This window comes from Symsagittifera roscoffensis, chromosome 3 (assembly GCF_963678635.1).
Source record: "Symsagittifera roscoffensis chromosome 3, txSymRosc1.1, whole genome shotgun sequence".
Taxonomy (NCBI): domain Eukaryota; kingdom Metazoa; phylum Xenacoelomorpha; order Acoela; family Convolutidae; genus Symsagittifera; species Symsagittifera roscoffensis.
In genome coordinates this window covers 68,398,775-68,414,874 of record NC_087064.1, presented here as the reverse complement: position 1 = coordinate 68,414,874, position 16,100 = coordinate 68,398,775, and the positions used below count along the sequence as shown (strand labels likewise).

Below are 16,100 nucleotides of genomic sequence, written 5' to 3'. Positions count from 1 at the left end.
ATTCGTTGAACAATGTCACAAAATTGTTCAAACATAACGCTTATAAAAGATACAGCATTAAGTTGTTCACACAGCGGCTAAGTTGCGCTTTGCAAACACTAGCGAGAACACAACCAAAAATCGAATAAAGCAGATACATATACTCATAAATTGCCAATGCAGTTCAGCAGAAGTGGCACCAAATACGAATTGACTCAATTTAGCATGTAATAAATCGCAAAGCATAAGGCCACATTATGTACAAATTATGCAATTTAAAAAATTGCTAGTTATAATGAGTTAGAAAATTTCTGATAATCAGCTTTTTATCATTGTTCTGCAATTTGAAACAAGTAACTTTTTTTTCAGTTCATATGATGAATTAAAAATGCATCAGCTGAGGGAACTCTTTTCTAATCAAATGTCAAAGCGCATGCTATCAAAAATCTAAAAAAATTGCCCCAAAATGGAACTAATATTTGCAACTTAGGTTGGGAAAAAGAAAGTTCGTACAAATACACTTTGCTTTGCAAGTGTAGTAAACAATAATTCAAATTTCGAACAATTTTTTGCTTTCGAACAATTTTTTGCCCTTTAACGACAAAAACCGGTAGTTATCGTCGAATAATTTTCTTCGGAAATTTTTTTACTTAAAACTCCAAAAAATTCTAACCGGGTTTACTCAACTCTTGAAAAACTGTTTGAATTTTTTGAAATCTTTCGCGTCGTGACTGGATGGGCTCTAATATGATAAAACACTGAAACAGTTCCGATGATTATTTACGGCCCCTGATTTTGCATGGAAAAAAAAAACTAAAACGCACTCGAAGATAAAGTTCTTCCCCTTTTCAATGGTCGGAACAAAATATTGAAACGGCGTGATTCGAGCTCAGAACTATCTTCTTAGCTATGACATCCTAAACAGATTATTTTAGAGCATTAATTGTTGTTGTCTTAGGCAGAAAAAATGCAAATATTGTCGGATCATATGCTCTGTAATTACTAAATAAACCTTGCAAAAAAACCTTAGAAACCTTGAAAAAAAGTGGTCAGCCGTACAATATATTAATTACTGCGCGTGAAACAGTACTAACAAGCATTTGTCAATTAATCGCAATTATGGAAAACCGATTCTACAAAAAGGTTTACTGAGTCATTCATTGTTTTGGCACAGAATTTCGAAGAAAAAGCGAAATATTTATGCCTGATGGGTTTTTTATTCGACCTATTTTGACTTTATCACTTACCATTTTTGACGGAAATTTTTTTCTACCACCTGAAAGATGTTTTTTTTCCTTGAACTCAAATTTTAAAAAAATCATCTGTGATCACATTTGTTCCGACTTTCGAAGAAAGTGAAGAATATATATATATAACCGGGGTAGTTTATACTGGTGTGCGCACCGATATAGTAATCTTCCACGAGTCAGTCTTAACTGCTCGTTTTATACGTTTCACATGGCGAATTATCCCGCACAAAAAAAATCGTTCGAAATTGAATTGAGGCAGTTAATTGGTTTTAATAAGTTCATACACGATTCAAATTGTAACATTAAAACTTTGATATCATCAGCCTAAAATTCATATTTTTGCCAAAAAACTTTTTAACTTACCAAAAACTATTCGAGATCAATAGAAGGGCAGTCGGAACATTCATTCAGGGCTTTTCCCTGATACGAGAAATTTTGTTTGAAAAATTATGGGGGCTTGAGACAGGATCATTAAAAGTTCATTATTTCGTAGAGGAATTCGAAAATTTAATAAGGTCAAAAAAGGCGTCAAAATTTCTAAAAACCAAGTAAAAAATTTTATGCGCACGCTATTGGCTCACAATTTGGCTAGAAAAACCACAAATGATTTTGTTGTTCCGGCCAGTCACAGAATGGAAACGAATAATGACCTAAAGAAGCAAAATCACGCAGCTCAAAGTTCACTGGCAGTGATTCAAGTGAAATGTTCAAGTGTAGAAAAGTCTTTCAGCCGTGATTAGGATTCCTAAAAGATGCTTCTAAAAAGTTCGCTTGGTGTTGAGAAAATATTTTTTTCTTGAAAACTAATATTTCAACTGAATTTCACTTCCTTTTCAAAAATTCATGTTTGAAACTGTTGCTTAACCACATTTTAGCTCTCTTTATTCATTTAGACTTTCACTTCAACCCAACTGTTACACACGAGGAAGTTGGGTCAGCGTTGATGGCCATAAAAAACTCTAACAAAACTGCTGGTATGGCTCATTTCTAGTCAAATTTTTTTAAAAAACATACAACAGTGTCGTTAAACTCTGAAATTCATGAAACTCTCATCATTGCCACTTTTTAGCCAAAATTTAACCTAGTTGCCAAAACTAGATCGTTGATGTTTTTAAATCTGCTTAGAAATCTAAAACCTACAATCATTTTTGGGAACAATATCAAAAATAAGTTTTGTTATTGATGTTGTTGCCCTACACTTGATATTGAAAACTTTGGCGAGATTCAAAATGAACACAAACTCCAAGCCGAGCTTCGAAAAAACCAGCAACAAGTGGCAATGGAAAAAAAATTATTTCTCGATTGACACATTTTGATATAACTAGCCCAACTTAAAAACTATATTGATGGGATGTTTAGCTCCACTGGCAATTTTGAATTTCAAATCAGAATTATTAGTTTTTGAACTCACTGCCCAAAATAGAAGTAAAAAAAGAAGTCATGAGTTCATACAAACCGTTTAAGACTTTCCTGGTCTCCACGATCTAAAAAGGGAAATTATACTTCAATCTCTAACGTTTCAAATCTCCCAAATGCATTCATCTTCATTAGCAAAAGGCTTGTTTCAAACTTTTTTCCAACCTCATTCTTGCTTTAATTTTGATAAGGAGTTTTCAATTAGTTGTGTAAAGTAATCCTACTAAGCACAGACAAGCAAAAAAGACAAAGAGGCAAAAACAAGAAAAAACAAGAACAAGCAGCTTCAAAATAAAACAAGAATAGTCGGTTGCCGTGCAAGTTATTCAGCTCAGAATGTTCTTACTACATTCATAAAAAATCTATTAAAAAACAGTTGTTTTCGAACATTGAATAAAAACCAAAAAAGGAAAACATTTTCAAACACATTTTGGTAAACTTTTCTGGTTTTTCCGAAAAAATTGAGCCTCTGTAAAACTAATATTCACTACTCAAATGAAAGCCTCCAGTATTATTTCGATTGATTATTCTTTTTCCAGCGAGCTTTATTGCAGCGACTAAAACTCAAAAAAATTCAAACCGCGTTTACTCAACTCTTGAAAAACTGTTTGAATTTGTTGAAATCTTTCGAGTCGTGACTGGCAGGGCTCTAATATGATAAATCACTGAAACAGTTCCGATGATTATTTACGGCCCCTGATTTGCATGGAAAATAAAAAAAACTGAAACGCACCCGAAGACAAATTTCTTCCCCTTTTCAGTGGTCGGAACAAAATATTGAAACCGCGTAATTCGAGCTCAGAACTATCTTCTTAGCTATGACATCCTAAACAGATTATTTTAGAGCATTAATTGTTGTTGTCTTAGGCAGAAAAAATGCAAATATTGTCGGATCATATGCTCTGTAATTACTAAATAAACCTTGCAAAAAAATCTTAAAAACCTTGAAAAAAAGTGGTCAGCCGTACAATTTATTAGTTACTGCGCGTGAAACAGTACTAACAAGCATTTGTCAATTGATCGCGATTATGGAAAACCGATTCTACAAAAAATTTTTCCGAGTCATTCATTGTTTTGGCACAGAATTTCGAAGAAAAAGCGAAATATTTATGCCTGATGGGTTTTTTATTCGATCTATTTTTGACTTTATCACTTACCATTTTTGACGGAAATTTTTTTCTACCACCTGAAAGATGTTTTTTTTCCTTGAGCTCAAGTTTTAAAAAAATCATCTGTGATCACATTTGTTCCGACTTTCGAAGAAAGTGAGGAATATATATATATATATATATATAACCGGGGTAGTTTATACTGGTGTGCGCACCGATATAGTAATCTTCCACGAGTCAGTCTTAACTGCTCGTTTTATACGTTTCACATGGCGAATTATCCCGCACAAAAAAATCGTTCGAAATTGAATTGAGGCAGTTAATTGGTTTTAATAAGTTCATACACGACTCAAATTGTAACATTAAAACTTTGATATCATCAGCCTAAAATTCATATTTTTGCCAAAAAACTTTTTAACTTACCAAAAACTATTCGAGATCAATAGAAGGGCAGTCGGAACATTCATTCAGGGCTTTTCCCTGATACGAGAAATTTTGTTTGAAAAATTATGGGGGCTTAAGACAGGATCATTAAAAGTTCATTATTTCGTAGAGGAATTCGAAAATTTAATAAGGTCAAAAAAGGCGTCAAAATTTCTAAAAACCAAGTAAAAAATTTTATGCGCACGCTATTGGCTCACAATTTGGCTAGAAAACCCACAAATGATTTTGTGTTTCCGGCCAGTCACAGAATGGGAATAAATACTGACCTAAAGAAGCAAAATCACGCAGCTCAAAGTTCACTGGCAGTGATTCAAGTGAAATATTCAAGTGTAGAAAAGTCTTTCAGCCGTGATTAGGATTCCTAAAAGATGCTTCTAAAAAGTTCGCTTGGTGTTGAGAAAATAATTTTTTCTTGAAAACTGATATTTCAACTGAATTTCACTTCCTTTTAAAAAATTCATGTTTCAAACTGTTGCTTAACAACATTTTAGCTCTCTTTATTCATTTAGACTTTCACTTCAACCCAACCGTTACACACGAGGAAGTTGCATCAGTGTTGATGGCCATAAAAAACTCTAACAAAACTGCTGGTATGGCTCATTTCTAGTCAATTTTTTTAAAAAAAAAACATACAACAGTGTCGTTAAACTCTGAAATTCATCATTGCCATTTTCATCATTGCCATTTTTGACTCTCATCATTGCCATCATTGACTCTCATCATTGCCATTTTTTTGCCAAAATTTAACCTAGTTGCCAAAACTAGATCGTTGATGTTTTTAAATCTGCTTAGAAAACTAAAACCTACAATCAACTTTGGTAACAATATCAATAATAAGTTTTGTTATTGATATTGTTGCCCTACACTTGATATTGAAAACTTTGGCGAGATTCAAAATGAACACAAACTCCAAGCCGAGCTTCGAAAAAACCAGCAACAAGTGGCAATGGAAAAAAAAATTATATCTCGATTGACACATCTCGATATAACTAGCCCAACCTGAAAAACGATATTGTTGGGATGTTTTGTTCTACTGGCAATTTTGAATTTCAAATCAGAATTAGTTTTTTTTGAACTCACTGTCCAAAATAGAAGTAAAAAAACGAAGTCATGAGTTCATAGAAACCGTTTAAGACTTTCCTGGTCTCCACGATCTAAAAAGGGAAATTAAACTTCAATCTCTAACGTTTCAAATCTCCCAAATGCATTCATCTTAATTAGCAAAAGGCTTGTTTCAAACTTTTTTACAACCTCATTCTTGCTTTAATTTTGATAAGGAGTTTTCAATTAGTTGTGTAAAGTATTTCTACTGCGCACAGACAAGCAAAAAATACAAAGAGGCAAAAACAAGAAAAACAAGAACAAGCAGCTTCAAAATAAAACAAGAATAGTCGGTTGCTGTGCAAGTTATTTAGCTCAGAATGTTTTTACTACATTCATAAAAAATCTATTAAAAAACAGTTGTTTTCGAACCTTGAATAAAAACCAAAAAAAGGAAAACATTTTCAAACACTTTTCGGTAAACTTTTTCTGGTTTTTCCGAAAAAATTGAGCCTCTTACACTAGTTTTCCCGGAGTAAAACTAATATTCACTACTTAAATGAAAGCCTTTAGTATTATTTCGATTGATTATTCTTTTTCCAGCGAGCTATATTGCAGCGACTAAAACTCAAAAAAATTCTAACCGGGTTTACCCAACTCTTGAAAAACTGTTTGAATTTTTTGAAATCTTTCGAGTCGTGAGTGGCAGGACTCTAATATGATAAATCACTGAAACAGTTGCGATGATTATTTACGGCCCCTGATTTTGTATTGAAAATAAAAAAACTAAAACGCACTCGAAGACAAAGTTCTTCCCATTTTCAATGGTCGGAACAAAATATTGAAACGGCGTGATTCGAGCTCAGAACTATCTTCTTAGCTATGACATCCTAAACAGATTATTTTAGAGCATTAATTGTTGTTGTCTTAGGCAGAAAAAATGCAAATATTGCCAGATCATATGCTCTGTAATTACTAAACAAACCTTGCAAAAAAACCTTAAAAACCTTGAAAAAAAGTGGTCAGCCGTACAATATATTAATTACTGCGCGTGAAACAGTACTAACAAGCATTTGTCAATTAATCGCAATTATGGAAAACCGATTCTACAAAAAGGTTTACTGAGTCATTCATTGTTTTGGCACAGAATTTCGAAGAAAAAGCGAAATATTTATGCCTGATGGGTTTTTTATTCGACCTATTTTGACTTTATCACTTACCATTTTTGACGGAAATTTTTTCTACCATCTGAAAGATGTTTTTTTCCTTGAGCTCAAATTTAAAAAAATCATCTGCGATCATTTTTGTTCCGACTTTCGAAGAAAGTGAGGAATATATATATATATATATAACCGGGTTAGTTTATATAAGGATCAATTTTACAAAACTCGAGGGACCGTTCACTTGCACAGCATGGGCTCAGCCTGGTGTGCGCACCGATATAGGTATCTTCCACGAGTCAGTCTTCACTGCTCGTTTTATACGTTACACATGGCGAATTATCCCGCACTACAAAATCATTCGAAATTGAATTGAGGCAGTTAATTGGTTTTAATAATTTCATACACGACTCAAATTGTAACATTTAAACTTTGATATCATCAGCCTAAAATTCATATTTTTGCCAAAAAAATTTTTAATTTACCAAAAACTATTCGAGATCAATAGAAGGGCAGTCGAAACATTCATTCAGGGCTTTTCCCTGATACGAGAAGTTTTGTTTGAAAAATTATGGGGGCTTGAAATTTTTTATTTGTGTTAATTAAATCGCGATATATTGCTGTCTAATGACACGCGTAAGCGGCAGATTAATGCGTTCCAAATTGAATTGAGGCAAGACATTTGGTCTTATTATTAAGATGCGAGACACTAAATGGCATACGAGAGCTAGGTTGGAAAAAACTGAACTCGTATTATATCAAAAGCGTTTGTTTGCGTCATGATTCAAGTGCGGGAGCAATTCTACTTATTGAATCTTAATGTGAACAGAGAATTGATAGAAACTAAAGTTAATTAAATGCTTTTTAATACTACAAGTTGAAAAGACATCGAAATCCAACAACTGAAACTGTTCATATCCGCGAAAGAAGGTCTCAAAATCAACCAAGTCTTTTGAAGGAATACAAATTTCACGTCTTTAATATTATCTAAGACTGCTGTGTTTTTTGGCTAATTAGTAACAATGTAATTGAAAAATTTTAGTTGCAAAAGTAATTTTCGGGAAACGAGCAGTTTGGTTGTGAAGTATTTTTTAATAGTATTTGATACAGACAAATTGCCGATTCATTGTCACTACTTTTGACGTCAGAAACAGACAAGTTCAAAAGAAGGACACTAGAGGTGGGTTCATCAAAAGTAGTTTGTTTTTCAACTCAAATGTTTTTTTTTGTCTGAGCCGATAGCACTTTTGGACTGCTTGGTGAGTCTATTGAGATTAATCCACATCTTCTGGATAGACTGGCTGCTTCAGTGGCACCACAGACTTCCGATCCACATCTCTGGACAATGCCTTCCTCATGTCATACGCATTCTCATTCTCTGCGTGGATGGCAACTACTCCTAAACATCGTCAACAGAGAATTGGGAAAAGGTCAATGAACTCAAGTAAAACTGAGAAAACGATGACTTCTCCTGGAAAAAATTAAATTTTTCATCCCGTTGAAGCACTTCAAACTTCATGTTTTTTATCATCATTTTTTTCCATAAAATAGCCCAATTAGAGAAAACTGGATCACAAGTAAAATTTTTATTCCGGTGGCAAATCTAAAAATAACCGCCAAAAGTCAAGTTTGAAGCGTGATCAATTTTTAACACTTTTTCCAGAAATATTCATCATCACGACCTATATAAGTCTCTTCACTACGTTCATTGACGTTTAAAAAAACTTTAAACTCGTGACCATCAATTAGAACTAATATTTTGTATAGTTTAGAAGTGTTTTAAATGAACTTTATTAGGCTATATCTCATGCTGTAGATCCTTATCGAATGACAGTCAGAATTCAATTCTCAAGGCATTAATGTTTCTTTACGCAGGATCTAGATGCAATCTAGACTACGTGGAAAAAAACGAGTGAACAAACTAACCGAAGATTATGTCGCAGAGTATACAAATCAGCCAAAAGTTACGTCATTTTCGTAACTGTTACATAACTATCATAACTATTATGTAACACATACATGTTTTTGGCTTGTTTTTCTACAACCAAAATAGCAACTCGACCTTTTCTAAACGTCGAAACGACCTTTCGATGCGAGCGCCATAATCGGTCAGAGAACAGTGTGTTATATGTTAATCAGAAGTTTTCATGTTATTTTTATATTATAAAGTATGTGAAAATTGGATTTCCACATCAAAATAGGCAGTTTTAAGTTTATTAATTTCGATCAGATTTGTTGACCGAAAACAATAGAGAAATAATTCGGCAAGGACAGACATATTTGGTCTTCATACTTAAACATGTTAAAAAAAACGTTACATAGTTAAATTGAGGCTTCTTTGATTACGTGAGGTAAAGGGGGAGAAGAAAAAGAGTTCAATTCTTTATTAGATACCATTGGGGAGGGGAGGGGCAATTGTAAATTATATCCCCATCAAACGGAAAAAAATGAAGAACAAAATTTTAAAAATTGCAACAAATAAAAATTGCAACCAAAGCCCAAAAACATCCGGAACAAAATTGCCTGCACTAATAGAAAAGAAGAGCTTTGGAAAAGCTATAAAGAAGGCAAGTTTTCAAAAAAGTCCTTTCTGCGGAACTAAGCAGACATAAAAAGCAGACAGACAATAATCTAAATTAGCCAAAACTTTCTATTTGCAAAAAAAAACAGGTCTCAACCGGAATCAAACTCCCGGGCTTTGTCGTCTCAAGCACATGGGTTACAGCAACTTGGAGTAAAGCTGAACTATCGAGCTACGGGAACCAAGCCGACAAGAATAAACAGACGGACGATAGTCCGAAAAAGCACAAAAAATCTAGTTTGCAAAAACATGGCCCGGCCGGGTTCGAACCTCAAGCCTTTGCCATCTAAAGCTGTTGTTTTACCTCTTCTTACCTCTACGACAGATGCACCGGACGGTTGACTGTATTTGAATTTATAATCACCAAGCGGTAACAAAGCCGAAAATACCTGAGCAGAAACCTTTTATGCCGAAAAAATCAAAAAAATCTGAACTTATGAAAATGTTGTCCCCTTTCCCTTAAGAGCCAACACGCACGCTCACAAAAACTTGTTTTGGTCGTAATGACGCAATAAGAGGCCAATAAGTTGATATTAATTAAGCCAAAAATTATTAAGCCGATAAAAAAGATAATAAATGAAAAAAAAATTAACAAATCGAGCTGGTAAAATTACCACCGATGTGAAAAGCGAATTTCGATTCGGCCAGATTTTTAAAATCGTAGAAGCAACTGCAGAGAGAATTGTTTAAAGTTAAAATAAACTATTCTTATATGTGGCAACTAAGCCGACAAAACATAAGTAGACAAATAATAGTCCGAAATTTTTTTGATCCGGAATATTTACCGTTAGAAAAAAAATTGGTCGTAGTCAGATTCGAACACAGGATCTTTGCCGTCCCAGGCGTATTAGTTACCAGTAGGCTAAGTGTGCAAGAGACACAAAATTTGAATTCATTATGAAGCAAGATACATCAGGAGTCCAATAAGTCCTGTGGACAAAGTTGTTTGCGGGGAAAAAACTCTAGAACCCAGAAGCGGACTTAGGGGGAGGGGGCGGCCGCCCCCCCTCAGGGATTTGACCTCCTGCCGACCCAAAGGGTCCCCCTTTGTACTATTTTGAGATATCCATTTTTGGTGACGGACCCTAAAAATGTTCTCAAAGCGCCTTCTGCGCCAAGATATACTAATTTTGAGGGGGGAGCAAGCGCCAAACAAACACGAATTTTTGGTCAACATTTTTCAAAGCCTAAAAACGCCGTTTTTGGCTTTTCTTCAAAAATTTGCCTGCGGCGTTGAAATTTTGGTTAAACTAGGGTCTTTATAGTTATTTGGAAGACCTCAGAAAATCAATTTGGACGACCTAAAAAAAAGGTCGACAATTTTTTTTTAAATCCGCCCCCTCGAGAAATTCCTAGATCCGCGCCTGCTAGCACCCGATTGTAATACCCTTGCTTATCGCAAGGGTAATGAAACTGAAAAATATGCAGTCTGGGGCAAAGTGAAAAAAGTCCGAAAATCATTGAATGAGTCATAATGGTGCATATGAAGTTACCAGTCGCTGTTTTCCCAGTGCCTCCCTTGGCGGCGTCAGGAGGTGGTGGGGTTGGGGGTGCTGGCTCCCCGCTGGAGTAGTAGTCTATGACCTCTCTGTAGACAGAATAGCCCAGTCGCGAGTACATGTTGATGGCGGCCTCGTTACTCTTCCTCACAAACAGGTCCACAAAGTAGCAGCTCTTCAGTTCAGACATCTACATTATAAATAAACATCGTAATTTCCTGCGCAGAATAAAAATATATATTTCTATGCACTGCTTAACAAAATCACACTATTCGGTTTCATTTCCAATTAATTGGTATATTCGGCTAAATAGGTTAAGTATCAAATTAGTTTGGTTTGGTTGTCTCATACTGCGTCGTTTGCAGGGCAAAAAGACATCTATATAAAATTTTATTTTCAACCTAAAATGGACTTTCATTGAAGCTTTCTATCTTTTTTGACATAACCTTTATTTGTTTCAGCGAGCGTCTGCCATAAGATTGTCGGCTTAGCTGCCGCGTCGCTATTTGCTATTTTTATCCCATGCTCAATCGCTGCAAAAAAGAAATATGAAATTTTCCTTGATATTTTTTTCTATTCTTGATTTCAACTTTCGTCATTTCTTTTTAACAAGCTGGCCATGCTATGTTTGCGATACGCATAAAAATTGAAACCAAGTGACGATTAAATAAATTTTCGACTTATCGCCTCTATTCAACTCGCAATAACAGAAGTTTTAAGGTTTAACTATTAGCTGTACATTGTTCTGTAGCACGAAATTATGTTCACAATCAGGTGATTAGTCTCATTCCAAACTTCAGTACCACTGGACAAAGTAAAAAAGTACATGAAGCATGAAAACTCAAGCATGGACTATTCTCTCGGCAGAAGGTACAATTAACAGACATTCCCGACCGTTGAAACCGTTTGTTAAAAAAGTGGTATGCTGCCCTGTAAAACCACTCGTTACACTACAAAACTGATGCTTCTATTAAGTAGGATGGGATCAAAAAAGCGCCTATTGTGTCCAGTCTATTGTCTGACCTGTTCCAGCAGATGCATGAGTCTATTGGCCAGTCCCATTCGCCTGTGTTCCGGGGACACTGTGAGACAGGTCACGTGACCATGCCAGGAACTCTCCCCCTCCCGCCTGAATGTCTCACTTTTGCCCATGATGTAGCCCTGCACCTCGCCTACACACAGCAGCGCATTCTAACTATTCTTTCAAGTTTGAAATTACGAGTCAACTTGACATGCTTCACAATCGACCCAGTTAAGAAACTCTACTTCACCATTCAGTTTGCATATAGAATAAGAGTTCGCGCCTGAAATACTCGATCTGATTGGCTGATAATTCCAACTGAGAGTCAACTTAATATTCCCCCGCCTATGATGCTTAAGGGGGAGGGGGAGAAGAATAACAAGGTGGTCCAAAATAACTGCATTCAAAAGTCTTTTCAACAATTCAAAACCAAACGAGGCCCATGTGTATATTCCCTTACAAATCAATGACCAAAATTTCGGCAGCAAAATTTTTCTGCACACATTTTTCAATTAAACGGTTCGAAAAAGTGGACAAGGAATTCATGAAGTTGTTTCATTCATGGCCATACACAGTACTCTTGGTTTGACCCGGTAATTTTTTCGTCCATCCTCATTGCGTAACCGCTGTTACGGATGCACAAAAACTTTCCATTCATTCACGCTCAAATAGAAGAAAAATTTGCTAGATTTTCCATTTTGAGTGTTATTTCAAAACGGACTGTTCTTTCAATGTTTCCCACCTGAAGGGGTTTCTGACATGAGGAAGTATTCTGGCCACTTTACATAGTATTGCAAATAGAAGGGGAGTGCATATGTTTCCGTCAGGGGGTCGAGGTTGATTCGCGCCATCTTCAAAAAGTCCCTGCATTTGAACGTGCGAAGAGACGACATACTTTCGCGTCTCTCTTTGTCTCTTTAACTCAAGGGTACTTGGTTTTTGTTATCTTGTTTATGACCGCACTGCTGCAGAATTAGTTGAGAAATAAGAATTTGAGTCCAGTTTCAGCTGGCACAAAAAGAAACGACTTGGTCGATGGATTTAACTAGGTCTAATTGGGTGGATCAGCCGATGTTCCAGCCAATAAGGTTTTCGAGACATAGGTTCAACTGGAACAAAAAATTGATCTTTCTGAACAGCTCTTACACGTATCAAAAATACCACAGAAGCTAAGCTGAATGCACATCGCAAACTCAATCCGCAAAATTCAAGCAAACACACCTACGATGTTTCAACTAAATGGTAGAACGGCTTCCTACGCAACGAAATTCAGTGCAACCGAAATAATATACTGGGACGCCCAAAAACCGTTTTTATTTCATAAATTGAACGATTTAGAAAAAAATCAACTTTTAGGTTCTTTTTTTTTACAGATACGGCCCTATCTCCAAAACTACCGACTTTCACATCTTAATATTTTAACTAGAAAAAAGATCCTAAAAAGGCCGACATCACTCAACTGCACATTCCATATTTCCAAAAACATGTAAATGAATCTTTTAAGGAAAATTTATGAAAAAACCGTAAAATACGTTATCACAGCAAGAATTGAATTTGATTAGCCATATTTGGAGACCAGACCTCATGAAAAAAAATCACAAAATTTTTTGAAAGCTTTTGAAAAAATCAATAAAATTTGATATCTCAGAAACTACAAAGATTTGAGCAGTCAAGTTTAGAGACCACACCTGCATCAATTGGAAACACCTTGATATCACCTCACATTTTTTAAACGTCAAATTTAAATTTTGAGATGCTCTTCTTAAAAGTACGTTTTTGGAAAAATCGTAAGCATTCTATAACTCGTAAAATTAAACGACTTGACCAGTAAGATTTTGAGGCAATGTTTGCAACCCTTGGAGAACCCTGACAACAACCCAACATAGGGTTGAAAAGTTACTTTTCTCATATTTTGTGAAGTAGACACTGCAAAAAGGAAAAAATGAGAGCTTTAAAATAGCATTCGCACTCCAACAAATGCATGGTGAAAACCGCAAATAATCTTGAAAATTTGCATTCAATAACACATATGGATACACGTATTTAGAATTGAATTTTTAACCGAAAGAAGCACATAACGTAGCGATATTTTGCATTTTAACATGTCCACATATGGACTTCTTAAACATGTCTCATGTGAAAAAACGCCAATTAAATAAAGTATAAATAGACAAACCACGAAAAAAAAGAACATAAAATTTTTTTTCTCACACGGGTATTGAGCCGAAAATATGCCACTTCAAAGGGGAACACATTACTACGAGACGTTTGAATTCTATCCATCTAATTCTCAAACACATACATATAATTTCACACATTGATTCAAACCCATGAAACACAAAGCACTTTTCAATGAATGACACACAATCAAAAACAACAAATACTGTTTGAAATCCCGTATTTCATTTACAGTTAAAACCATAGCCAATAGACATTGTCAAGGAAAAGTGTCAATGAGTACAAGGAAAATGAAAAAATATTGTCTTGATTATTGAAAAACGCATGACTTTCGAATTTCGAAGAAAAAATATATGCCTTTTAAACAAACATATGCCTTCAAATTTCAGGATCATGTTAAGATTGCCAATATTCGATAAAAATAAAATTGATTCATTGGGTGATTTATATTCCACTGGGGAAGCTATCATCACGTAGTCCATAGGAAAGGAACTGAATTTAAAAAGCAACATTCAAATCATGAAAAACCAAATGAGCTAAAAACATATTTTAAGACTGAAGCAAAAATCAGCGCGACCTATAAAAATGTCTTGAAAAACTTTGATATATAAATTCTATTCTGAGATTTTTAACGTTTTGTGCGTAGCGGAAGAAAGTATACGTATTATGATTCCCTCGACCGACCCAAAATTAGGGTAGTAGGCTGATTGAAAACAAGAAGAAATCATTTAGACCAAAAAAAGTTTCAAGCAAAAAAAAGGAAAAGGAAAATATACGAAGTCAAGGCTAGTAGAATTACCAATTGCAGGGATAAATGAAAACATAGAAAACAACTACAATGAATGAAAACTGCACAAGGCAAAAAAAAAATGTTGCAACTAAGCCGACAAAACATAAGCAGACAAATAATAAGCCGACAATTTTTTTTGAAACGGAATGTTTCCAGTTTAAAAAATTAAGTTTCTGGCCAGATTTGAACTTAGGCCCTTTGCCGTCCCAGGCGTATTCGTCCCCTCCAGACTAAGTTTACCGAAGTTTCTTAGACATTTGAATTCCTTACCAGCCTTGACACAAGTGATTCAAGTGATTCGTTGATGATTTATATACAATGATTAATGGTTCTACAATGAGTTGTCAATTGAGTTGAAGAATCTTTTTCAATAGAGAATCGGCCGAAATAATGGAATATTCTTACCTGCACGATTACAAGAATAGACTAAAAAAGTTTTCAACACAGTCAGGTTCACAGTCAGGTGATTAGTCTCACTCCAAACTTCAGTACCACTTGACAAAGTAAAAAAGTACATGAAGCATGAAAACTCAAGCATGGACTATTCTCTCGGCAGATAATACAATTAACAGACATTCAGGACCGTTGAAACCGTTTGTTAAAGAAATGTTATGCTGCCCTGTAAAACCACTCGTTACACTACAAAACTGATGCTTCTATTAAGTAGGATGGGATCAAAAAAGAGCCTATTGTGTCCAGTCTATTGTCTGACCTGTTCCAGCAGATGCATGAGTCTATTGGCCAGTCCCATTCGCCTGTGTTCCGGGGACACTGTGAGACAGGTCACGTGACCATGCCAGGAACTCTCCCCCTCCCGCCTGAATGTCTCACTTTTGCCCATGATGTAGCCCTGCACCTCGCCTACACACAGCAGCGCATTCTAACTATTCTTTCAAGTTTGAAATAACGAGTCAACTTGACATGCTTCACAATCGACCCAGTTAAGAAACTCTACTTCACCATTCAGTTTGCATATAGAATAAGAGTTCGCGCCTGAAATACTCGATCTGATTGGCTGATAATTCCAACTGAGAGTCAACTTAATATTCCCCCGCCTATGATGCTTAAGGGGGAGGGGGAGAAGAATAACAAGGTGGTCCAAAATAACTGCATTCAAAAGTCTTTTCAACAATTCAAAACCAAACGAGGCCCATGTGTATATTCCCTTACAAATCAATGACCAAAATTTCGGCAGCAAAATTTTTCTGCACACATTTTTCAATTAAACGGTTCGAAAAAGTGGACAAGGAATTCATGAAGTTGTTTCATTCATGGCCATACACAGTACTCTTGGTTTGACCCGGTAATTTTTTCGTCCATCCTCATTGCGTAACCGCTGTTACGGATGCACAAAAACTTTCCATTCATTCACGCTCAAATAGAAGAAAAATTTGCTAGATTTTCCATTTTGAGTGTTATTTCAAAACGGACTGTTCTTTCAATGTTTCCCACCTGAAGGGGTTTCTGACATGAGGAAGTATTCTGGCCACTTTACATAGTATTGCAAATAGAAGGGGAGTGCATATGTTTCCGTCAGGGGGTCGAGGTTGATTCGCGCCATCTTCAAAAAGTCCCTGCATTTGAACGTGCGAAGAGACGACATACTTTCGCGTCTCTCTTTGTCTCTTTAAC

General features: G+C 35.5%; 2 protein-coding genes across 2 annotated transcripts in view; one reads left to right on the top strand and one right to left on the bottom strand.

The window, feature by feature from the left end:
- Nucleotides 1-16,100, top strand: part of LOC134842127 (cullin-2-like) — a 170,277-nt gene that overhangs the window by 8,409 nt on the left and 145,768 nt on the right. The gene's annotated exons all lie outside the window — the stretch shown is intronic.
- Nucleotides 7,419-12,797, bottom strand: LOC134841245 (N-alpha-acetyltransferase 20-like). Its single transcript, XM_063857101.1, has 4 exons — nt 12,243-12,797; nt 11,503-11,651; nt 10,474-10,669; nt 7,419-7,798 (listed from the first exon to the last, which is right to left on the bottom strand). Exons 1-4 carry the CDS (start codon nt 12,391-12,393, stop codon nt 7,674-7,676), a joined length of 621 nt encoding a protein of 206 aa, XP_063713171.1. The 5' UTR covers nt 12,394-12,797; the 3' UTR covers nt 7,419-7,673.

What these genes read in the sequence shown, in the direction of transcription:
- LOC134841245 (XM_063857101.1), bottom strand. Translation starts at nt 12,393, where the DNA reads ATGTCGTCTCTTCGCACGTTCAAATGCAGGGACTTTTTGAAGATGGCG. An exon ending in TCATGCATCTGCTGGAACAG is followed by an intron (nt 10,670 to 11,502) that starts GTCAGACAATAG and finishes TTTATAATGTAG; the next exon opens with ATGTCTGAACTGAAGAGCTG. An exon ending in CACTGGGAAAACAGCGACTG is followed by an intron (nt 7,799 to 10,473) that starts GTAACTTCATAT and finishes GACGATGTTTAG; the next exon opens with GAGTAGTTGCCATCCACGCA.